The following is a 23,227-nucleotide window of genomic DNA, read 5'->3' on the forward strand; positions in this document are numbered from 1 at the left end:
GTTGAAATTGGTTTACAGCCTTCTATGTACAATATCTAAACACACAAAGAACATCTTTTGGGATTAGCTTAGTATGTAATTTACAATATACTTATTTAATGGTATAAATATATAATAAAGGAATGAGAGTCCTGGTGTAATTTCAATCTACTATGAAGTTCATATATTTAAATTGGACAACTTTTCATCCTGTAACAGATATATACCCTTTTTATATCAATACTGTTCTTAACTTGGATTTGAAAATAAATGTCTTGTAACTCTAAAAATCAATTAAAATTCAGTAATCAAAGTAGCTGTATACTAACATTACTATGTACTATTTGTATATTTTAGTAGTCATTATCACTATACTCAACATTGAATAGAGGGTGTTTTCTAACCACATGCACTAAAAAATCTTACATATGCAAATGTGTTCGACTAGTATTTTAAAAGAAAAATCTTTTGACTACTTGAAGATAACAAAAAGAATGAAAATGAGTAATTCATTAAATAAAAACAACCAATAAACATAAAAAAGATACTCCACTTCACTAATAAGCAAGAATATGCAAATTAAAACAAGATTTATGTTTCATTTTTTAAAGAGGCAGAGATGCGCTGACAATAGTGGAGGAAACTATACTCATACACAATTACAGGAGTAAAACTGATACGATCTTATTGAAGAGAAATTTAATAATATGTACCAAAGTTTAAAACGTACACATCCCTCTAGCAAGCAATTTTACTTGTGAGAAATTACCCTAAGGAGAACATAGCCAAGTTTACCAGGATACAATACATATATAATACAGGGATACCTTATTTTATTGAGCTTTGCTTTACTACACTTCGTAAATATTGCATTTTTTATAAATTGAAGTTTTGTAGCAACCCTGCATTATCCAATGATGGTTAGTATTTTTTTTTAACCAATGAAATATTTTAAATTAAGGTATGTACTTTTTTTCAGACATAATGTTATTTCACAATTAATACACTACAGTCTAGGGTAAACATTTACTGGGAAACCAAAATATTTGTGTGACTCACTTTACTGTAATATGCACTTTATTGTGGTGGCCTGGAACTGACTCCACCATATCTCCAAGGTATGCCTATAATGAAAAACAAGAAATCCACCTAAATGTTTATCCAAATGAAACTGTTAAACTAGTTATGATATATGTGAAGGCATTAAAAAGAATATCAAATATCAAAGGCCTTTTTTTAACCCAAGCAAAATAAGTAGATTACAGGAAAACATACATGGTATGATCACATTACTGTAGAGAAAAACAACAAAAACAGTATGTTGTAGTATAAATTACAGGAGAAAACAAGAAAAGGTAACACAAACAAGATGTTAAAAATGGTAGTTGTCAATTTACTTTTATTTTTAAAAAATTATTTATTTGGTAGAAAGACTCTCTGCAAAAAATATTCACACAGTACACCAATCAGTCAGCCAGCCAGCCACTCAGTCAGTCAGCAAGTCAGTTTAAGTATATGAAAAAAAAAACTGGGGCAAGAAATACTTTACCCGACTTATACAAGAGTGTGATCTTTCTTGGCCTGAACAAGGGTTAATAATTTCTTACGTACATCTTTATTGCCCTTCCACTTATTACTCCAATTAAAGTATATTTACTCAAATGCCTACTTTTCCTCTGAGGATATCATTACCAACAAGTTATTATCACTTTTGGATCCTAATATTTCAAAGTAAACCGCTTTTAATCTTAGTTTCAACTGTTGACTGTGTATTCAGGCTATTTCAAGTCTAAAACTATTCCAGGGGGATGGTAATAGCTCAGTGATAGAGCCCAAGCTTAGCATGCACAAGGTCCTAGGTTCAACCCACAGTACTTCCATTAAAAAAATAAAAATAAAAAACTATTCCATTTAAAAATTCCTTCCCTTTGGAAATACCTTCATGGAACCGCTGGAAATTTTCAACAGGTAGTGACACCTATTCCTTGCTTTAAATATAGACTGGAGTAATCATACACAAAACAGATATGATCATCCTTTCAAACCTCATTCAATTCCATTCCTGTCTCTGAACAACAAAAAAATTATAATTGAGTTCACAGTAGCTTTCTTTTATCTTAGTACAAGTTACCAGTGTATACATTAGAAGCTGTGAACAACAGACACTCTCTCCATATGATATCCAGCTACACAGCTGTTGAGAAACAGTCTTTGCAATGCCAAAGAGCAAAACACCTGGTTATTTTTCAAACTAAATGAGCTGCTCTGCCCTCCATGCCAACTGCCCAGCAATACGCCCCTGATGTCTTCTCATTCATTACTGGACTGATATAGTAGTTTCTCAACATTTTCACTAGTTCTGCGATCATTCAGTTTCCCCCCAACTTTTCAAATATCTGTCCACTTGCTTACAGATAAAATTTGCAAGCTGATGGCACACAAGTTCTCTTTGAGTTCTTAATTTTTTAAAAGTTACATAATTTTATTTTCTAATTTTAATATTAATTCTAGTGGAATATTTTCTAAAACATTTAAACCAATCTTGTAATAGCTGACCTGATACCAAATGTGATACTTTTTAATATTCCTAAACTAAGTTTAAACTAAAACTCTCATATTATTGAATTTCCAAGAATCCCAAATTAAAGAAATCATTCAAAATGTGATACAGTCTAGTGTTTATTTTATGTTATGGCAGGTACACTTGAATTTCAAAAATTTAAAACATATAAAAAGTGATTAGGGACTAACATTTGTATCAACAGCTGATAAATGTCTAAGATTGTTTATTATACAGCAGGGTACAATGATAGTGCTAATGCCAACAGGGCACCATGGAAATTAGTCTAAAAATTATCACTAGGCTTTATACAAGCAACAACATATGCTGCTGTTTTATTAGAGTTTTGGGACACTGTCTGCTTCTAAGCAGTCCTTTAGCATTTTTAGTGTTATACAGTGTTATAGTAATTAGTTTGGCAAATGTTTCAAAATAAAGTAGAAATGTATTCATAACATCACAGAAATGCACATCCAGTTTTGTTTTCAATAAGAACCATAGGTACAGGTCAGAACTCTTCCCTATATGAAATAATTTACACACAGATGAATGCCCTAATATCACTATCTAAAATAATCACTAAATACAATTTTTTTTCAGAAATAAACAAGCAAAGAGTTTTTTCATTATCAAATATCAAAAACATAGAGATAATGTTTTTCAAACAAATGATACTCTAAAATTATTGGAATAATTTCAGTGAATTCAGTGAATGTGCAACCTAAATCAACCAAGTATACTGAAGTACAGCCATATTAAGAAACCAATGATCAGAAAATACAGTCGTATGAAAGAAATTTATAATCCACAAAACTGTGTTTCAGGCCTTAAGGTAAAATAGCTCCACAGTTTACAGATAAAACCGAGGCAACAAAAATGCGTGCTTGTCTTCAGTAAGTAGATATCTTTATGCAGAAGATGTAACACTTTGCTTGTAGACAGCATGGTATGCATTTCTCAGCAAGACATAAGGAAAACAAGATTCCAAAAGATCCATTGTAAGGAATGGGGATTCCTGCACAATCTGAAAAATTCCAAAAATGCATCAATTCAAGTTACTTATAATGGAACATTATAAATCCTGACAACTAGTAAAGCATAATTTTATATTGTTCTTATTAGGAACAGACAGAAATTATTTTCCTTTTACTTTAAAATCTGAAATGTAAATCTGCCACAGTATATGCTATCAAAATGTCTTAAATCACTACTTCTCAATTAAATCAAGTAATCAGTAGGTAATACTGAGCACTTGCATTGCCTTCAACAATATATTAGACTTGGAAGAAAATACAAACATATTTAAAATGTGATCCATATCATCAAGTCTGAGTACCCAAGACTAAGCTAAAAAGCCAAATCAAAATGAGACTAACTATGGTTAAGTGAAAAGCTGTAAGTTCTAGAGGGTTCAAAAGAGAAGAAAAATTAATTTAGGCCAAAGTAATCAAGAAGGTCTATCTGAAAAAAAATGTGAGCTATAGGGTATGATGAATCATTAGAATAGACCAGATCTCTGCAGATAAAAGAAATTATTCTAAGTGAGGAAAGAATCACATGGTAGAAGCAAGCACAGCAGGTTTCATGAACAGTGAAGAAAAGGAATTGACTAAGTACAGAAAGTTATAGGAAATTTTATTAGACAGGCAGAACAGAGTCAGAAAACAGAAAACTCAGAAAACTGGGAAGAGTTGAAACTGATAGACTAGGAAAATATAAAGGCCCAACTGTTTCCCAATAGGTTGAAAACTTCATAAAAGAATACTCTGCAGGTAACGGTGATCTTTAATTTTGTTGTTTTCTGGTATGATTACCATATGGTAAAACAGAAATGATATCAGTTTTTTTTTTAAAGCAATTTTTAAAAAGTGTGTGGCTTGGGTGGAGTGAATGTAAATGGTCAAAAAAGTACATGCTCTTATTGTTACTGAATTGCTACAATACCAAGAAAAGACTATCAGTAATGAATGTAACTGTTTTGTTGCTAACAAAAATTTAAAAAAGACTTACCATATCTAACAGTAAATAAACAGATTCTCTATTTCTTGTTGTTGTTTTATCTGTCTCCTGGCCAATTTTCAGTAGACTGGAGGATGCAAGCTTAAAAGTATACATACATTTTAAATAAATAAGTTTTTTTAAACTTGTTTATTTTCAGTATGCTTCAATTTGCAACACTTTTCAATCATTCAGTGGCTATATATACAAGACAATGAGCAATTAAACAGCAAATAAGGTGAGCTTATGTTCTTCACATCAAGCAATAATTTAAGGATGGGTATAGCTCAGTGGTAGCTAAGCATGCACAAGGTCCTGGGTTAAATCCCTAGTACCTCCATTAAAAAAAAAAAAAGGAAGAAGAAGTCAAACACAAGCAATAACTTAAGAGCTATTAAGGTATAAATAGACACAAAGATAATAAACATAATCCAATATTTTTATTGGTCTTTAAAACTGATTTTATTCAGGAAAAGTCTTTTTTTTAATTTTTTTAATTATTTTTTTCTTCTACAGTTAATCTGTATTAACTATATTTCTTAGTTCTCAAATAAGAAGAAAATTTTATACTGAGTTTCAGTTAATGGGACCACAGTTCTAAGTCCTGAATGGAAGAAATAAAGAAAATGAATAGAAAAATGTTAAATCTTAATACTCTTTTCTTTGAAATAGATGTTCTTTTGTCCTCAAGTTAGTACTACATTTGCTTCCAAAATCAAAAATTTAAAAAGTGAACAGGACTTGTAACTTGGAAAGATGCAAATATTCTAGTGTTCTTTATATCACAGTGCATCTTTCCTTTAAGTAAAATACAGAAAAGGTATGTTGATAGGGAAAAGAAGAGCTACACTACCACGGAAACTAAGAGCCAAACTTATGAAGCTAGAGCTGGCACTACTACCCTCTTTTGGTAGTGAGTAATATTCTTACTTTTGAGTATGTCACCATTAACAGTTTTTTCCCCGAATAAATGGAAATAAGTAAAATATATCCTTTTAGAGGGAACATTCTTCACCCTTTGCCTCAATTTTCCTTTATTTTGTTTTTTCCCTCTTTCAAACCCTAGGCAAAACTCTAGGGCAGTCCAAACACTAGTTTAGAAAAAAAGATCACATTGTAGAGCTCTAGAAATGAGAGACTTCTAACTAATATACATAAAAGAGATAAACACTAAGTTTCTACTGTATAGCACAGGAAACTATATTCAGTATCTTGTAGTAACCTATAATGAAGAATATGAAAATGAATATACGTATGTATATGTATGACTGAAACATACTGTACACCAGACATTGACACAACACTGTAAACTGCCTATACTTCAATAAAAAAGGAAAGAAGAAAGAAACTGGGGGGTGGGGGATGAGAGACTTCTAAGTCAAAGGGGAAAAACACTAAACTCACTGCTCCTTGATTTTAATGCCCTGTCCTTCTAAAAATAAATAAATTAATTAATAGAATTTACTTTGTTACACCTCATAGTTATGATTTTTAATTGTCTTTAAAAGAAAGTGTCATGAGTTTCATGAGTTTTGCTATCTGATTATACACACCGCCAGAAATTCTTTAAGCCGATCTTCAATGCTTCCTTTGTGAATTGTAAACAAAGCTGCAGCGATCTGGTTGATGGCTTTGGCCAAGCAATGTATGTTGTTGCAGTGCCCTGAGAAAGTGCAAACAGGGTTTGTGGTTTCTGTGTGACCCCAAAATATCAAAAACACATACAAGGCAAAACTTTAAAGATTTCAAAAACTACATAAATAGTGGCATAAAGAAAAACAAAGCTGAGGCATAGTCTATTTTGCTCTCCTTTCACTTTTATAAAAACTAGTGCTTTTAAGAACAGTGTAGCAAATTCTGCCGAATAAAACTGAAAAGGAAACAAAAAGAAACAAAAAAAAAAAGTAGCAAGAGAGCAACAAATAATTATATCTGTATTAAACAAGCACATTTTCAAAATCCCCTAAAAGAAATCATGTATCAGTTTTACAATGTCTTGGAAACTTAAAAATAAGTGCTTAGCTGCTTTTACAAATATTTCCTCATTCCATCCTTAATATAATCCTAAGAGTTGGATACTCCCTTCACCACCCCTACCACACACACATTCAAGCACTCGTAGGCTCACAAATACACATTTCATTTGTATATATGAAACTGGAGCTTAGAAAAAGAAAAATTGACTATTCAAGGATATACAGCTAGTAAGTGGCAGAACTTAACCCACATTTTATTATTAAAAAAAAATCAATTACTGGAAAAGTACCTACTATATCAAATTTCATAACTTTCCTAGTGCCAAAACAATTTTAAACCACTATTACCTTCTATAGCAGGGCTATACTGAGACATCACATTGCTGGCCAGTGTTGGCAAAGAAACTGCCACAAAGACCATGAGGAGGCAGGCAATTTTATATTCTTCTTCTGGACTTATGTTTTCTAAGGGAAAAATATTAAAAATAAATCCAAGGTATTTCTTTCAAGATTATTTAAGAGTTGATAATCTAAACCAGAAAAAAAGTAAATTTTAATTTTTATGTATTTTACTGAGACTCTACAGAACTGATTATGATTTTGTTATAAGAAATATAGAATAAATAGAAATAACATACATTTCTATCGGCTATTATCAAGTTTCTCAGGCATATCCCAAGGACCTCTAATAAGCAATAAGGCAAAATTTCCTTTTTTTTTTAATTGTAAGGTTACAGGGCTAAAAATAGGATAACTGGAATCCTAAAATTTCCTAATTGAAAACTAAGAATAAATTATTTTACAGGAAAATTCTATGTTACAGTATAGAAAATTTATTATCTCATAACTGACTCTGCAAAGTCATCCAAAAAACTTTTTTTTCTAAAATCAGTATGAATGCAATTTGAAATTTACTATTAAAAAGACATAAATGTGGAAAGTAGACTGAATTTCTAAGCTCTCCATTTTAGAAGAAAAGAGGAACCAGTCATAAATGAAAATAACTAGCACTGTCCCAAGGCTTTAAATATTTATTGTAAAATAATTTATCTAAGATATTTATTGTAATGTATACTAAAATTGTGGGTTATCTAGGCACTTGACTTATCTGGCACCTGGGAACTTCCAGCTACCTTACTATTCATCACCACCTACAATTAAGAATTGAAGATAAAAGCCAGAATATATTTCAAAAATCTGGCTGATTATGAAAAATACAGCTATGGCAAATCAAGCAGTCATAATAATTATTCACGTGACTATAATTAACATACTGCATGAATGACAAAATAAAAAATAATGTTAAAATCAAAAAAGAACCAATGAACTCAGTCAAATACAATGTTACATCCAAGAAAGTAGGGGAAGGCATTTTAGTACCAGAGACAGATGAAAGGCTATTTACTTTGTAGATAAATCTAGAAATATCTAGAGCATTCTGGGTAGTACATTTCAAAAGGCTGGCCATAAAATATATTACATGTTTAATATTACAAAATAATGCAGACTATGGTAAGTAGCTCTAGCCCAATTAAAATAGGACACCCTTTTCTAGATAAATTTACTATTAGACCATCTCCATCAGCATGCAAATTCAATTATTTCCCCATCTGAAAAAATCCTTCTCTTGATTTTACTCTTGCCTCCAGCTATTATAATTTTATTGCTTTGCTCCTCTTTATACAGTAAAACTCTGTGAGAGAGCTGTTTTATATTCATCTCCAATTCCTTTTCTATTTTCTTGTAAGCTCTCTTTAATGAGCCTTTTGACCCTAAGACTCTACTGACACTGCTCTTGTCATAGCTATTAATTCTACATAGCTGATCATTCCCTTTCTGGGAAGGGATTCTTTCCTTTTTTTTCCCCCTCCTTCATGGATCCTTCTTGAAAAGTTTCTCTTTTGGTGGTTCCTACTCTTTTCCCTCAGTTCTTAAACTTGAGTGTGCCCCAGGGCTCAGACTCTGATCCTCTTCACTTCTGCACACTAAATGGGCCTAATAATCTTGCCCGGTCTTATGATTTAAATATCTAATCTGTATGATGATGATGCCATAACATAAGTTCCAGAAGACAAGGATCTTGGTCTTTTCTACGTTGATATATTCTAACTACCAAAACAAAAGTTGACACAAAGCAGGCATCTGTAAGAAATAGGTAAGTGTCACACATATATCTGTGTTGTCCTGGTTATTTACAAAGACCACTACATATTTACTAATGCATTTTACCTGATTTTTGTGAGGAAAGGGCTACCACTAAGGCAGGATCAATCTCACAAGGTAATCCAGCAGCAGATGATAACTCATACACATTCATTGCAACCTAAAAAATATAAGAATTTCAGAGTAAGAAATATTCTAATATTCTAACAAATCTCACTTTAGTAAGAAAAGATAGAGTCTGCTTACAAAAACACTAGAGAATTTCAGAAACTCTGCTGAAGAAGGAATTACAGCACAACTACACTGAACAGCTGATTCAGTACTTCCTGTGTATGCTGCTGATTATAACTTGCTACTATTAGGCCAAACAAAACTTGTATACTTTCTGTGACAAATTCCAACAGAATCATTTGAAAGTTATTTTTCTTGGAAGCACAAATGTAAGATCAAGATAAAGCCAAAAGAGATGAACAAAAGCGAATCAAAATTACTGGCCTTAGGTTTATGTCCATTCTTGTTTAATTAAAAATTATAGTAGTTCAATGCCTAATATTGTATCTATAAATATAGTAAATTACTTATTACTTTTTAAAGGAGTACTAAATTGAAATCTTGTAAAGCAATTTTTAATGACCAAAGTAATTTTTTTGGTATCACATATGGATTCAAGGGTATTCTGACTGCTCAATACCTCAGTTGGAACTACCTACACAATTGGTTACCTCTGATATTATAACAACAAAACTTTACAATCTAGTACAAATTTAAGTGGAAAAACACAACTATTATACAAGGCAGAATATAAATTCTACATTGAACAAACAAAAAGTTCTCTGATAACACTAAAAAAAAATTCTTTATCACTTGGGGATCCAAGAATGTTACTTAGAAGATGACAATTAAAGCAGGCCTTAAAAAATAAGCAAGATTTCAAAAGGCACATATAGAAAAAGGCAAGGTTTTCAGGAAGAATAAATTAGAGAACTAAGTAGAAAATGTGAAAATGCACATAGCAAGATTTGGTCACCTTACAGAGTCCAAATGAAGAGAGGAGTAGATTAAGAAAGGGAAGTGAGTGAGAAGGATGGAACAAGTGAAGGAAGATAAGCCTAAAAAATCAATTTGAGAGAAGACTCAAAAAGCCATACAAAAAGTTTAGAAATAACTTTTTAAAGTAAGGGCTTCTCAAAATATGAAAATCAGAAAATAATCTTTTCAAGAAACATGAAAGTTTAGAAAACACAGATATGAGCCCTGACAGGTCACTTACCAGATGTGTAACCACTGGTAAATCTGCTGAGATTATCAGTGGCTGTATTTCATGATTAGTAAATTTTTAAAACAAACAAAACCTGTGGACTCTCATAAGGTTACCAATCTCCTTTTTTTTTTTTTAAAGTTAATCAATTAATTTATTTAAAATAGGATATTAATTTTAAAAAATGACAGCCTATACTTAATATCCATTTATAAGACTTTTTAACATCAATTTTAAAAAACTGATTGAATTCAGCTTTATTTAAAACAAACAACTGTCATTTCACTGGCATATTTTTCTCATTCTGCTTATGACCATGTATAAACAGCAATCAGTTTAAGGAAAAGGTGACTGATATTAACTCATTTTACAGAGCTACAGGTGATCAAGGAAGACTGACTTTCAAAATGCCTATGTAGTATTTTGATGCTGAGCTCACAAAGATGCATTTTCAAAGGCAAGCATCTTAAATGATCTCTTTAAAATAGACACTTTGTAGTAGTTTAGGATTTACTAAATTTTATTTTATATGTAAGCTAAATATTTCATTTTAGAAGCTGTAAAGTCCAAATAGAAGTCTTATTACCTTCATATCAGTTTCCCTTGGAATGTGATCTTTGAAATCTTCAATTGAACTTACAAGAAAAGGAATGTGGTAGGACAAGACCTAGGAAAACAAATAAAAACACAGAATTATTTTTAAAAGGTAACCTCTAAACTTGTAAAATATTACCGTTCAATTACTTCTAGTTTTCATAAAAATTATTTTACTTTATCTATTTTCAAGTGATTTTCGAAAGTACTAAGATACTCAGAAATGGAATGTATTTGATGCCAAGCCAAGTATAGACAAAATGCAAAGCGCTTTAATGAAGAAAATAGTTGAAAAAGTAGCACAACATCCAGTTATACTGGATATTTGGCAAGTTATACCCCCGAATTTCAATACTAAAACAAAAAACGGGTTTAAGTAACTATAATACCTATATACTTTATTTTATATAAACTATGAAAACTAGAATTTTAATTATATTACTGCCAACTATAAATTTTAAAATTTACTTTTAATTTCTGGAAAATTAAAAAGGATTATTTGGATATAGGACATATACTTATAATGGTTTCTTACATCTCTAAGTGCTTCTTGTGCCAATGATCTGAAGGATAAAATTACACCAATTATTGTCATCCTCTTCAAGACACTGTCAACAGCTAAATTTGAAGGAAGGGGAAAAGAGAAGAGTGTGAATTGGATTCTTTCTTAACCCTGGAGAAAACCCAGTCATAAAATCCCCACGATAAAAGGCACAATTAAAAACAATTTGATTACAACAAGTGATTAAAGAGGCAAAGGTATTGAAAGCTGATATTAAAATTAAGGAAATTATAGTTTACTTCCAATGGAGTACACTGTTCTTTAAAATGGTTTAGATGGTTCATCAGAATCTTGAAACAATCATCTATCATCTACATGGCCACCTATCTCAATAATGGTAGAGGTAGCAAAAAGGAATGAAAGGCTAGAGGGAGCAGATCAGAGTGGATCATCAAAATTAAATGGCCTTGTAACTTGGAGGTACTAAATTAAGTTGTTGAGGCCTGGAGAGTGAAGGAACAAAAAAATGACTATTGGGATCATATGCAGTAAGACCAGATTTCTGAAGACTATGAATTTGATCACATGCATTTTGGTCAGAGTATTATTCTGAAAATTATTACTATTATACTCAATATAAAAACTTGGTTAAATAAAATCAAGGGAGATTAGAATTAGAAGGTTCAATACCATCATATTTTAAAAAGCTAACATTTACTGAATCACTCCGTGTATACAAGGCATTGTACTATGTAATAAGAATGTAAACATAAACAAAGTAATAATTTAGACCTTAAGTAACAGTCTAAATGGATTGTCAAGAAAACTAAAAAAATATGATCCCATTTATGTGAGAAAAGATAAATATATACACACACACACATATATTTGTATCTACATAACAAATATCTAGAAAGATGTGTAGAAAACTGTTAACTGTAGTTCTCTCTGAGGAGTAGGAATGGAGAGAATTGTATGTTTTGACTTTCCACTTCCTGTGTGGTTTGTTTAAACCTTTACTATAAGCGTCTCTTATTAACACATATGAAAAGGCATAACATAAGCCAAATGTGATAAAAATTAAAATAGTAGTATTAACAAAATGATATAACTCATATATTATAAATTCCACACGAGCAGGAACCAATCTTACTAATCGTTTTAGCTATCTCTAGCACTCAGCAGAGTGCTTGAGACCCAGGAGAACAGAAGATGTTCAATGAAAGTTATTCAAAAATTGATGCTAGGAAATTGTTACTATTCAGAAATGGAGAGAATATGTTATCCAAGTTGGGCATAAAGGAGGAATGCAAATAAAAGGGCATTCCAGGCCTGAAAATAAGACAGCAAACCCAGAAAAAAGAATGCAGAGAATAAGATGGTGAATAATCAGAAAATAGTGTGATATAATCATATCCAAAGGAGATTACCCAGAATTTAATCAAGTAAGTTTGCAAAGACTGTACCTACAACCTCCTCTTGAGTTTGCACAATAACAACACATTAAAATTTCTGAGAAATTTCACAGTAAGAAATCATGTTTAACTTACTGTTTTAATAAATAAAATAAATTTACTCAAGTCACATAGAAATTTCCAAAACTAAAAATTAATTTCAGATTGTCTCCCAATTCAGAGCTACTTTTAATAAATTATATTGCTTTTTCTTTTTAAAGATATTTAAAAGAATGTGTTTGCTGACTTTGAAAATCAAACTGTTACAAAAATACATCAATTTCTGGATATGGGATGAAGGTGGCACAAAAGTAAAGAAGAGATCAGAGACAAAAGAGAGTATTTAGGAAAACAGTTCAATTCAAACTTTCTCTATTCCCCTAAGTAAGTCACTCTCAAGCAGATCTTTTCTTTTTCCAAATTACTAAAAAGACTGTTTCAATTCCACAAAAAGTAACAGCAAACAGGCAGTGCACACTGTTGTGGATTAGTTGCTTCTAACTACATGATACAGTTAAAACGTTTATTAGCAGGAAATTAAGCAGAGTTAAATAAGGTCAGCTGGGTGGTCAAATGAGTATTAAAAAATGAGAGAAACATAAAAAAAAGAATAAAGTAAAACATACTAGGAAATGTAAGTACAAAAGTAAAACAATGAACAAAAGAGATCAGGGAGGGATTTAAAAAATGGTAAGTATTTATTCACACTCCTTCCTATAATGCTATCAAGTCAATCTTCCCTTTTTCATTTTTTAAAGTTCCATACAGTAAACTTGTCTTTTTCCCCTTTTGGTGCCCAACTCTAGGAAAATTTTAACACATGTGGATCTGTGTTACCGCCATCACCGCAGTGGTGAATAGTTTCATCACCCCAAAGAATTCCTTTGTTGCTTTCCCTTTATAGTTCTGGCAACCACTGATCTGTTGTAAAGGGCAACCTGTAGTATAGTTTAGTTTTACATTAATTTTTATTAAATAAGTTTGTATTTTAAAAGCAGGATAAGATAGCCTAATAAAGTGATTCTCTAAATCATTTTATAGTTTTATAAAATTTGATACAGCTGCAAAACATTTAAAAGAACAACATCAAAGTATGTAAAATATATGTATGGCTTTAAATTACTCCACGTTTATTTGTTATTTGGGAAAATAAACTACATCTCTAGTTTTCTCAAATGCAGAGAGTATTTTACTCAGGATTTCACTAAATTTTTAATGTTGGAAAGGCTTTAAAATGAAACAATCAGTATGGCTTTAAAATAATTTTTAATTATAGTTGAGTTCAAGTACAAAGAGCAAATTCAAATATAATTCAAGTGCATCTAAAATAGTAACCTGACCAGACATACTTTAACATTTAAGATTCACTGCTACTTCACAATCTATCTCCCATAAAGAATCACTATTAGGAAGACATTAAAAAAAAAGAGACATTTAAAAAAATTTTTTAAGTTGTAGGCTCAGATTTTCATGCAATGAGTACTAGTCAGCAACAAAAAGGAGTAAATTACCGATTCACTTGACACAGAGGGATGAATCTCAATGGTATATACAAAAGAGTATATACTGTATGATTCTGTTTATATGAAGTTCTAGGCAGGCAAATTTAGTCTACAGTGATTGAAATCAGACCATTCATTGTCTGGGGATGTAAAACTGACTACATGAGAAACTTTCTGAGGTGATGGGCTGCTCTGTATCTTTTTTTTTTAACTTAAAAAAAAAATCTCGTTTGGGTCAATCGCTTTTTTTTCCCCCCTCCTTATTAAAGGATAGTTGATTATTTTGGACTTTTTGTTTTTTGTTTGTTTTGGGGGGAGGTGGTTAGGTTGCTCATTTATTTCTTAATGGAGGTACTGGGAATTGGACCCACGACCTTGTGTGTGCTAAGCATGTCTACCACTGAGCTACACCCTTCCCCCTCCTCTGTATCTTGACTGGGTAACGGTTATGTGAATGTATGTACTTGTCAAAATCTATCACAATGTGCACTTAAATGTGCACATTTTACTGTATACCTACCTCAATAAAGTTGACTTTTAGAAAGTTACAGACTCAGTTAAATATCTTCTAGTCTAAATCCTTAATACATATTTATTGTATTTAACTTAATGGTTCATGAATCAATTGATAATGATATCAAATATTTGACACATGGTACTAAGAGTATGGTAAAGAAAAAAAAATTATGAAACAGATAAGCCATTCACTTAAAAGATCTTTTGACTGCAAATTTTTCTAGTTCTTTTCATCACTAAAGAGTACTTTTTATAACTTACTACTTATATTTGTATTTATAAAATTTGAGCAAAAGCTAAATACTGAATATCAAGGTCTTAATGCTTATCAAAAGTATCATGAGTTACCCACACGATAATCTTTTGAAGAGTGCAGCCATCTGGTCGGGTTTGTCAAAGCTGGTCCTCATTTGTGTTAGCACATCAACATTCTCCACCACAAGTTTCTTAAAAAGAAAAGAAAAGAAAAGAAATAAAGAAAAAAAGAAAGATCCTAGGTCAGGCATAGACTTCCTTATGTTGATGAGATAAGAACATGCTTGGACATTACAATCTGGTAAGTAGGAAAAACAATTCACGACATTCAGATGCTCTATTCTGTATGTTTTTGTTAATGTTTTCATAAAAGAACCTTAAAATTATTTACATAGAAATAGTGTTTTCCTTCAGTTTTCAAATCCAAGAAGGGAGGAGTTGAGGAAAAAGCAATAAAGATAAGTAGTAGGATAAAGGATTATTTTATGCCTAGACACATAACAGCATCAGTAGTAAAAAGCAGACACAGAAGTCGATATAGAGAGCAAACAAAACAGAAAGAACTTGCTACAGTTAATGCTGACCAAAGACAGCCTAAAGTTCATCACTAGATATATATACTCAGAGGGAGAAAAATTTGTAGGGTTAGGTATGGTACCCCCTTTATGGAGATCATATTAGAGCAATGTTTCCCAGCACAAAACAGAAATGTCAACTATCTACCTTCTCTTCCAGGGACCACTGAGAAAAGGGAACAGAAGAGAGGGAAAGGAGTGAAGAATAGCTATTTTAAAAGGTATAACTCATTGAAGAATGTTTTTCTTAAAATGAGTACCAGAAAAGTAACTCAGTTTAAAAACTGTAACTAAAACAAATGTAATTAATTTTATCCTGGCAGAGATAATGGATATATGTAATTGGAAAGCCTGGATATCTCAGTTCAGCAGGTCTGGGTGTGGAGATGTTGCAAGCATATTGTTTCAGTGCCACAGTGGTTTTGTTACAAGCCAAAGGCTGATGACAACTGACTTAAGAGGAGCATAAAAAACTATACAGAAAAATCTATAAATAAATATAATTTTTCTATACTAACTAGTATGAATTTTGTTTATGTTACTTCAGATTATTTCTCTTTTGGCTCCCATGCAAATGTTCAGCTCCAGTCACATTTATTTGCTAAATTCAGTCTCTTCAATTTCTAGTTAGACTGCCTGCTCTCTGAGGCCAATTCAATACTTGTCCCATCAAATCAATACACACTCAATTATATGCCCAACCTTGACAGTGCTCATGCACCTTGAACATCAAAGACAACATTGAATTTTAAATTCACCATTATTTCATGTGCCATTAAGAAATAAAAAACTCTACCAATTAAACTGACACAGTGTTTTCTAACCATCTGACTATAAGCTATACAATTTCAGAAATATTAATATAGGATAACTATATTTTAGAATCAATAAATTATACAATATATTTAATAGTAAGGATGCTGTAATCATTTTTAAGTGCCTCTACTAGGCAACTGACAACCCCATTTACCCTAATCCAAATGAGGGAGGTAATACTCCCTTTTACAACTGAGAAAACAAAGGCTCAAGGAAGGCAGATAACTTGCCCAAAGTTACAGATATTAAATAATGGAATTTGGAATTTCAAATCAGGTATGTCTGATTTAAAAATCCATGCTCTTAATCCCTGAAGAAATGGTTGTTATTCCTTAATGTGCATCAGAATGATCTGGAGGATCTGCTGGGTTCCAGCCCCACAGGTTCTGATTTAGCAGGTCTGAGGTAAAACCAAAAATTGTGCATTTTTAGTAAGATACAAGGTAAGGCTGCCACTACTGATCTGGGAACCATACTTTACAAACGATTACCCTGAAGTGTTTGTACATTACTCTTCAAAAAAAAAAGCTAATGATGTCTCCTCTTGACAGTATAATTTACATAAATTTATTTTCTCCCTCAACTGCACCGTGGAACAGAGCTTTTTATGTATTTAAAACCATTGATTAATATTACTGACAAATGGCCCAAAGGCTGGAGGTAATACTAAGATTTACAACTAAATGATATGGAATAAACTGACTAATCAAGTGAAACAAATTTTTTAAAAAACGTTAGTCTTCTGTAGAAAGCGTTAAATTCTTGACACAATTCATATTTAATTTTTTTACTATTTAAAAAAACATCTTCTAGGACTCTGAAGAACTAGAATAACTGATCTGTAAAATGCCAAAACAATTCTTTCAGCAGGACTGGAAGGAGAAACTGACTCAACGGGCACAGCTCCAAATTAAACACCCAAGAACTAAAGTAGGAACGGAGACTGGTTGCTTCTTCTCCAGAAAGTAATAAACACGTTTTACCATTAGTACACATGCATAGTGTTGACTATGTCTGACACACGATTTATTCACAACACTAAATATAAAGAAACTTTCCTTTTTTTTAACTGGCCCCCAAATTTATTCTGAAACAACAAAGGTCCTCAGCTAAAATAGGAACTAAAAGAATCAATTAAGATCACAGAAGATGCAGCCACAAAATACTTAGTTTATGTCAGTTTAGATTAAATATAAAAAAAGAGAAAATTAAAAGCTAAGAAGTTACAGAATGATCTTAAAAATATTATAATTCCCCCAAAACACTGCATGCACTAATTTCAAAAAGATTAAAATGCTGTATCAGTATCATCATGCTCTAATGTGAAGAGTGTGAGTTATAGTCTTTTCAGAGGGATATTTGACAATATCAGAAAAAAACTGTAAATGTTCAAATCCTTTGAACCACTTCCATAAATTTCTCCTATAGAAATGTTCAAACAAGTATGTTAATAAGTAGAAATGCTGGTTAGATGTAGAAAACTCTGTACACATGTCTAAAACTGCTTCTTTCAGAAATCCACTGAAGTGAGAGGAAAAATATAAAAAGGCATAAATCTGCATTAACAAAGGAAACAACAGAGGAAACAAGACCAAATGAGAGATGCCAACAAACTTCTAGAAGATGAAAACGAGCAAAGTGTAAGTAGAGGTGAGAAATTTGAGCATTTAAGTTCCTGGAGGGGAGATACAATGCAGAAGGCAAGCTAATGGAAGTCTTAGGACCCACACAGTGCTCAGAAATTGTATGCAGTGGCAAAGAAAGGAAGACTTGGGGTTGGTAACATGAGGGTTATTACACGTCAGCATTGGGAGGTCGTTACACACCTAACTTCTCATCATCTTAAGAAGTGACACTGACAAGGAGGAACACCAGGAATAGAAGGTGGCAGCAGAGAGAGGGAGAACGACCTTAAGAGTCATGGCAGCCAGCCAGATGTATTAGACCTCCTACCTCCACTGATCTCCAATAGATTTCCACTCTCTAGCTGGAGGTTATCATGTCTGAAAAATCATCTGCAGGAAACACCTGAAGCTGAGAGTGACGATACCTTTCTCCAGAGGGAATTTTTATTAGCATCTGCCAAGCACCTTGGGCCACTACTAATCTAGAATCACTTTAATCCACGTTTAAGACTCGAGATTCAAGACAGAGTAACATAAATTCAGGGCTGCAAGTTCTGGGGAGGGGTGAATCATTTCCAGTTCACTGCTACCCTGAAGGTATAACCCTTTGGGGTACCTCCAGAAAGAGGGTGAAAGGGAATTTAAGCAGACTTCCTTCCCACACCCACTCTGGGTAGGCTTTGGGTAGGGAGCCCCTTGCTCCACAAGACCACCAAAACTACAGCTTAATCTTACAAATGTTACTCTTGGATCAGTAAACACAGTCAGGTCAAAAGTGGCTTCCAGTGCTAGGCTTGTTTCTGAGTTCCCAGAGTCTCCTTGAGTTGGGCCCAGTTTGGGCCTAACTGTCTTTTTAGCTCTTCTTCAGAAGATTTTTGTCTTTATATATATCTCCACTTAAAAAAAGTTGTCCTTAAGGGAAAGGTTGGTCTAAATATCCTAGCCTACCAATCAATACTGGAAGCAAAAATCTCTATGTTATTTTATTTCCGCAACTTCATAAATTCTGTTATTCTAAGGAAAGCAATTTTATAGGACGCTGAAAAATGTGAAACAATTAGAATCAGCATTCATAGAGAAGTACTTTTGGAGATTTAACCCAATGAAAGAAAATAGTATAAAACACACTGAACTTGCTTATATGAAATACTATTATGATCATAAAATTTCTTATGGAACAAAAACATAAGAATACACATTGGAAGTAAGCCTCAGACTACAGAGGTTGAGAATACAAAGTCATAAATAACACCTCTAGTTCTTAATAATATACAAGTAATTAAATTCGGAGAAATCTGAATTACATCTTGGGATTGTTAAGAAGGATCTCTTAAAAAAAAAAAGATCTCTAAAAAAAAATCAATGTAAAAGCACTTGGAATTCCAGAAAACTGAATCCTTAGGACAACCTTGTTTTGCAGAAATCTAAATGACTTCAGTACAATGTTAGAAATGTAAAGCTTTCATATTTATGGCTGACCACATGAAGAAGCCTTTTGAAAAATACTTAGCTAAATCAGGATTTAGTGCTTGAGAAGCTAGAAAGTAAAAACAGAAAGCCCTTAAATACCAAAACATAATCATGATTTTTGAGAAGTCTTCTTAAAATTACCATTAAATCATTAATAAAATATGCAAGTTTTTGTGAAGGTAAAATGAGAAGTCAGGTCAAGTAAGGAAAATCACATAGAAGATTTTAATAAAATGTTAAAACCAAAAGTTTTAGAAAACAAAATGTTTTAGTATCCTGAACCTTGGTGTTGGGAGTATTTTACATTTACTGAGAAACCCAAACTAATTCACACCCATGTATCTCAAAGATAATGAATGTAAGTTCTTACACAAAGTTTCTTTTACCTAACTTTTTAACTCAGAGTTAATATTCTCAAATATCTGAAAAAGAATCTAGCCAAAAAATAACACTTGAGTCAGAAAACTCACAGCACTGAAAAAGAAGTCAACATTGTAAGACCCAAATTATAAAGTATCTAAAAGCTGATTTTTATACAAGAATTGCAGATCTTTCTTTTAAAGAACAGTGAGAGGATGACACGATACATACCAAATACTAACTCAGTATTTACTGTGTGTCAGGGACTATGCTGAATACCTAAGCACTAGACATGTATTACCTCACACGATTCTCATAGTAAAAGCTTAGTGAGTTTAAGCTTTGCCCAAAGTCAAAGCTCTTAAACGACAGGATTGAAATGCAGCCTGTCTTGAAAGCTTGAATTCTTAACCACTGGGTAATACTGCCTCTCCTTTTAGTCACAATGAGTCTTGCTATCTATTTTATTCACTCAGTAAAACATTATTAACCTTGCAGGAATTGGCTTCTCCTATATACGTGCACAATTTTCGGTAAATCAGACTACCACATTTAGACCTCCAAGTGCTACACCAGAAATGCATGCTATTTATCAATGGTATATACCATACTCTTTAAGTAATTAAAATGTAAGGCACAAATAATCACTAAAAAACTTTCACAGAGGAAAAGGCATATTTTAAGAAATGCCTTTTCTATTCTGTTCATAAATTCAAAAGTTTTAGTGGCCCAAATACAAATTTGTTCAAAAATTAGATAGCTATTATATACAGGCTCATTCAATATAAATCACCTTAGCACTGAGACCTTTCTAAAAGACTTTATTTAAAATGCTGCTTCAGCATTTTCACATCGTTATTAAAATGCTAAGCACTCTAAAGACATTCTTCATCCAGTTAAAAAGGCACAAGATAATTTAAAAGATTGCTTAATAATCAATAAATAATAAGCCTAATAATGTTTGTATTACAATCTGCGGAAATACATTCTAACTACAAATTTAAACAAATGACTGGTTGGAATTTTGAACATGGTTATTCAAAGAAAAGCATCATGGTACAACAGAATGAAGACTTGACCAAAAGTCAAGAAACGTGAGCTTCAGTCTCCTTTAGCTAGTCAATTCACCTCCCTAGGCTTTCTGTTTCATCATTTGTAAAACAGAACTAAATGAACATATTACTGACAGACCATGCTAGCTCAATAATTTCATTTACATACGACAACTTTCATGTCAGGTTAAAATAATTAACATTCTAGGCTTGCTGTTCATAGTCCTGAAATGTTTTAAAGTTAAAATCAATAAAGACTGTATTACCTTAAGTTCAGCAACTTGTGATGAAATATGCCACATAAGGCTTTCACTTAGGAACTTCATACCATATGGGCCTAGAAGTTCTGACAACGACCTCATTTCTGAAAGGAAATGTAATTAATTATATACTTTGACAGAGCAAATATTTTAAGAAGCAAATTATTAATGGAAAACCCTAAGACAAGTCTCTAGAACAAAAAAAGAACACAAATGCAAAGGTAAGTCTAAGATAGAATGTATGATTATCCATTAATTGATAAAAATTATCTCAGAATCAAAAACCAAAAGAATCAAGGTTTCTTGATTTTCTAAAATACGTCAGAGTATTATTCACCTGATATGTCAGAATATTCCTCTGCATTGAATGTTAATTCATTTTCTGTAGGTAAATTCACAAATGCTTTCATTGCAGGGAAATAAGCTATATGACCATTGCTGACTTGTCTTAACAAAGTTTCCAAATACCTAAGGAGAAAAGTAAATTTACAACCGGGAGAAACTGTTTAATTCAAAGTTTATTATGGTATACATTCCTGTACCTAATTTTAAGGTGACTCATAACTTAACATGAATGAGCATTTATCCATTAAAAAAATCTTTCATAAATCATTCATTACAAAAAAACTTGTATCACTCCAAATTTCTAAGTATGTTCCTTACCAATTTGTGTATAGACTTGTAATTGTTGGCTCTCCATGACTGTCTAAATGTTGTGTTTGTTGAAGAAGAACATTATTAAATACTCTTGTAATATCAATTTGCACATAGTTTTCTATTGACTGGAGTACAGTCATATATGCTCTTACACTTGTTAGAAGCTCTGATGGTTTTGCAATTTCCTGTGTGGCTTGATTATACATAGTCATTCCAACAATTGACCTGGGGTAGGGGGCAGGGAAGAGTAAGAAAAAAGCTCTAATTTTTGCATTTATGTAAACAAGCCATTCAATCCGTTGATCCCTAATATTAAATAAGCAATAAAATTAATTTTAAATACAATTTGTTACAAATCCATGAAATTACTATTACCATTATATTTCAAAGAAACAACCTGAAAAAATAAACATCTAAAACGTATAATGAAATGGGAATGCAAATGACTAATAAAAATACTGCAGACATCAATAAAAATGATTTAAGAATAAAGAGGGTTTAAAAAAATTCCTTTAATATGATATGTTGTCTACAGCAAGAACAATGGACTATTCAGTCCACAGCTTGAATTCCTTGGTGCATTTGGCACTATGATGTGCCCGTATTTTTTTAGGCTTTATATGTATCACCTACAATTCTCATATTTAATAACCCTATTATGCAGTTATCACCACCATTCCACAGATGAAAAAAACTAAGGCACAGAACTCAAACTGATCAAGGTCACTTTGTTTGAAAGTGTCAATCTATGGCTTGACCTCAGACTTGCCTGACTTACTGCTGCCTCTCAACAAAATGTGTAACAAAAACAAGGCAACAAACAAAAAACTTTATTGTAATTTAGTCACTCACAGCACATAAAACACACATCTGTTTGGTTTATATTCCAAGAAATTGGATAAGCTTAAAAGGAAACATAAATTTTGAAAATCCTTTCCTAAATGATCTTTTCCCACCCCTATTCTACATTCTTTAAAACTCCCTGAACATTAGATTTGTAAAGATCTTTGACTTGTATTTGTAAGAATGAATCCTTACAGACAACAGACAAACCTCATCACTAGTAACAGTCCCAGAAGACCAGCTCAAGACAAAAACTGCTATCCTTGTACACAGCCCCTAAGTCCTGCGAGTGTGTTCAACTACCAGCAAAAATCAACCAACTAATGCTCACAAGCTATTGGTCCTGGCATAAAAATCTTTCCCAGGTAAACAAGTTTACAGCCTTGCCTTGATCCTGATCACTAAGTAGATGTCTGCTAAAGAGAACATCTGCTTATCCTTGGATTAACGGACCAGAATGTTTACAGAAGGAAAACAAGGGAGCTGTAAACTGAACCCTATCTTCCACCTACCACTCCACCACCCCAACCAGTTGAGAATAATAAATAACAGAAGGCATAAGGTCCCTTTGGGCTAAACACTGGCGCATTCTGGGTTTCATGTCAGGATGCCTGCCTTACTAAAGAAGAGCAAAAGATAGTTTTCGTTCAACACTAGACTCTTCTCAACTGATGACTTAACACTCAATTTACTCCTCACTTACATATTCTATTTTGTTCTGTAATTGTTGTAGCTCTAAGCTTTAGATCATTTCATTACTACTCATAGTACTTAGCACAATGTATACATATGGCACTGCTTGTTAGTGATTA

At 32.3% G+C, this 23,227-nt stretch overlaps 1 protein-coding gene across 2 annotated transcripts in view; it reads right to left on the bottom strand.

Annotated features, from left to right (window-relative positions):
• Positions 1–2,640: 2,640 nt before the first annotated feature.
• Positions 2,641–23,227, bottom strand: part of NCKAP1 (NCK associated protein 1) — an 83,968-nt gene continuing 63,381 nt past the window's right edge. For both annotated transcript variants that reach the window (XM_032479876.1, XM_032479877.1), the window contains exons 21-31: positions 21,579–21,797; positions 21,253–21,383; positions 20,922–21,019; positions 14,855–14,948; positions 11,064–11,146; positions 10,521–10,601; positions 8,743–8,836; positions 6,862–6,978; positions 6,091–6,200; positions 4,550–4,639; positions 2,641–3,563 (exon numbers count right to left, since the gene is read on the bottom strand). In XM_032479876.1, coding sequence (XP_032335767.1) covers positions 3,447–3,563; positions 4,550–4,639; positions 6,091–6,200; positions 6,862–6,978; positions 8,743–8,836; positions 10,521–10,601; positions 11,064–11,146; positions 14,855–14,948; positions 20,922–21,019; positions 21,253–21,383; positions 21,579–21,797 — 1,234 coding nt within the window. In that variant the 3' untranslated portion in view covers positions 2,641–3,446. The remainder of the gene's footprint in view (positions 3,564–4,549; positions 4,640–6,090; positions 6,201–6,861; positions 6,979–8,742; positions 8,837–10,520; positions 10,602–11,063; positions 11,147–14,854; positions 14,949–20,921; positions 21,020–21,252; positions 21,384–21,578; positions 21,798–23,227) is intronic.

This window comes from Camelus ferus, chromosome 5, assembly GCF_009834535.1.
Source record: "Camelus ferus isolate YT-003-E chromosome 5, BCGSAC_Cfer_1.0, whole genome shotgun sequence".
Classification (NCBI taxonomy): Eukaryota; Metazoa; Chordata; class Mammalia; order Artiodactyla; family Camelidae; genus Camelus; species Camelus ferus.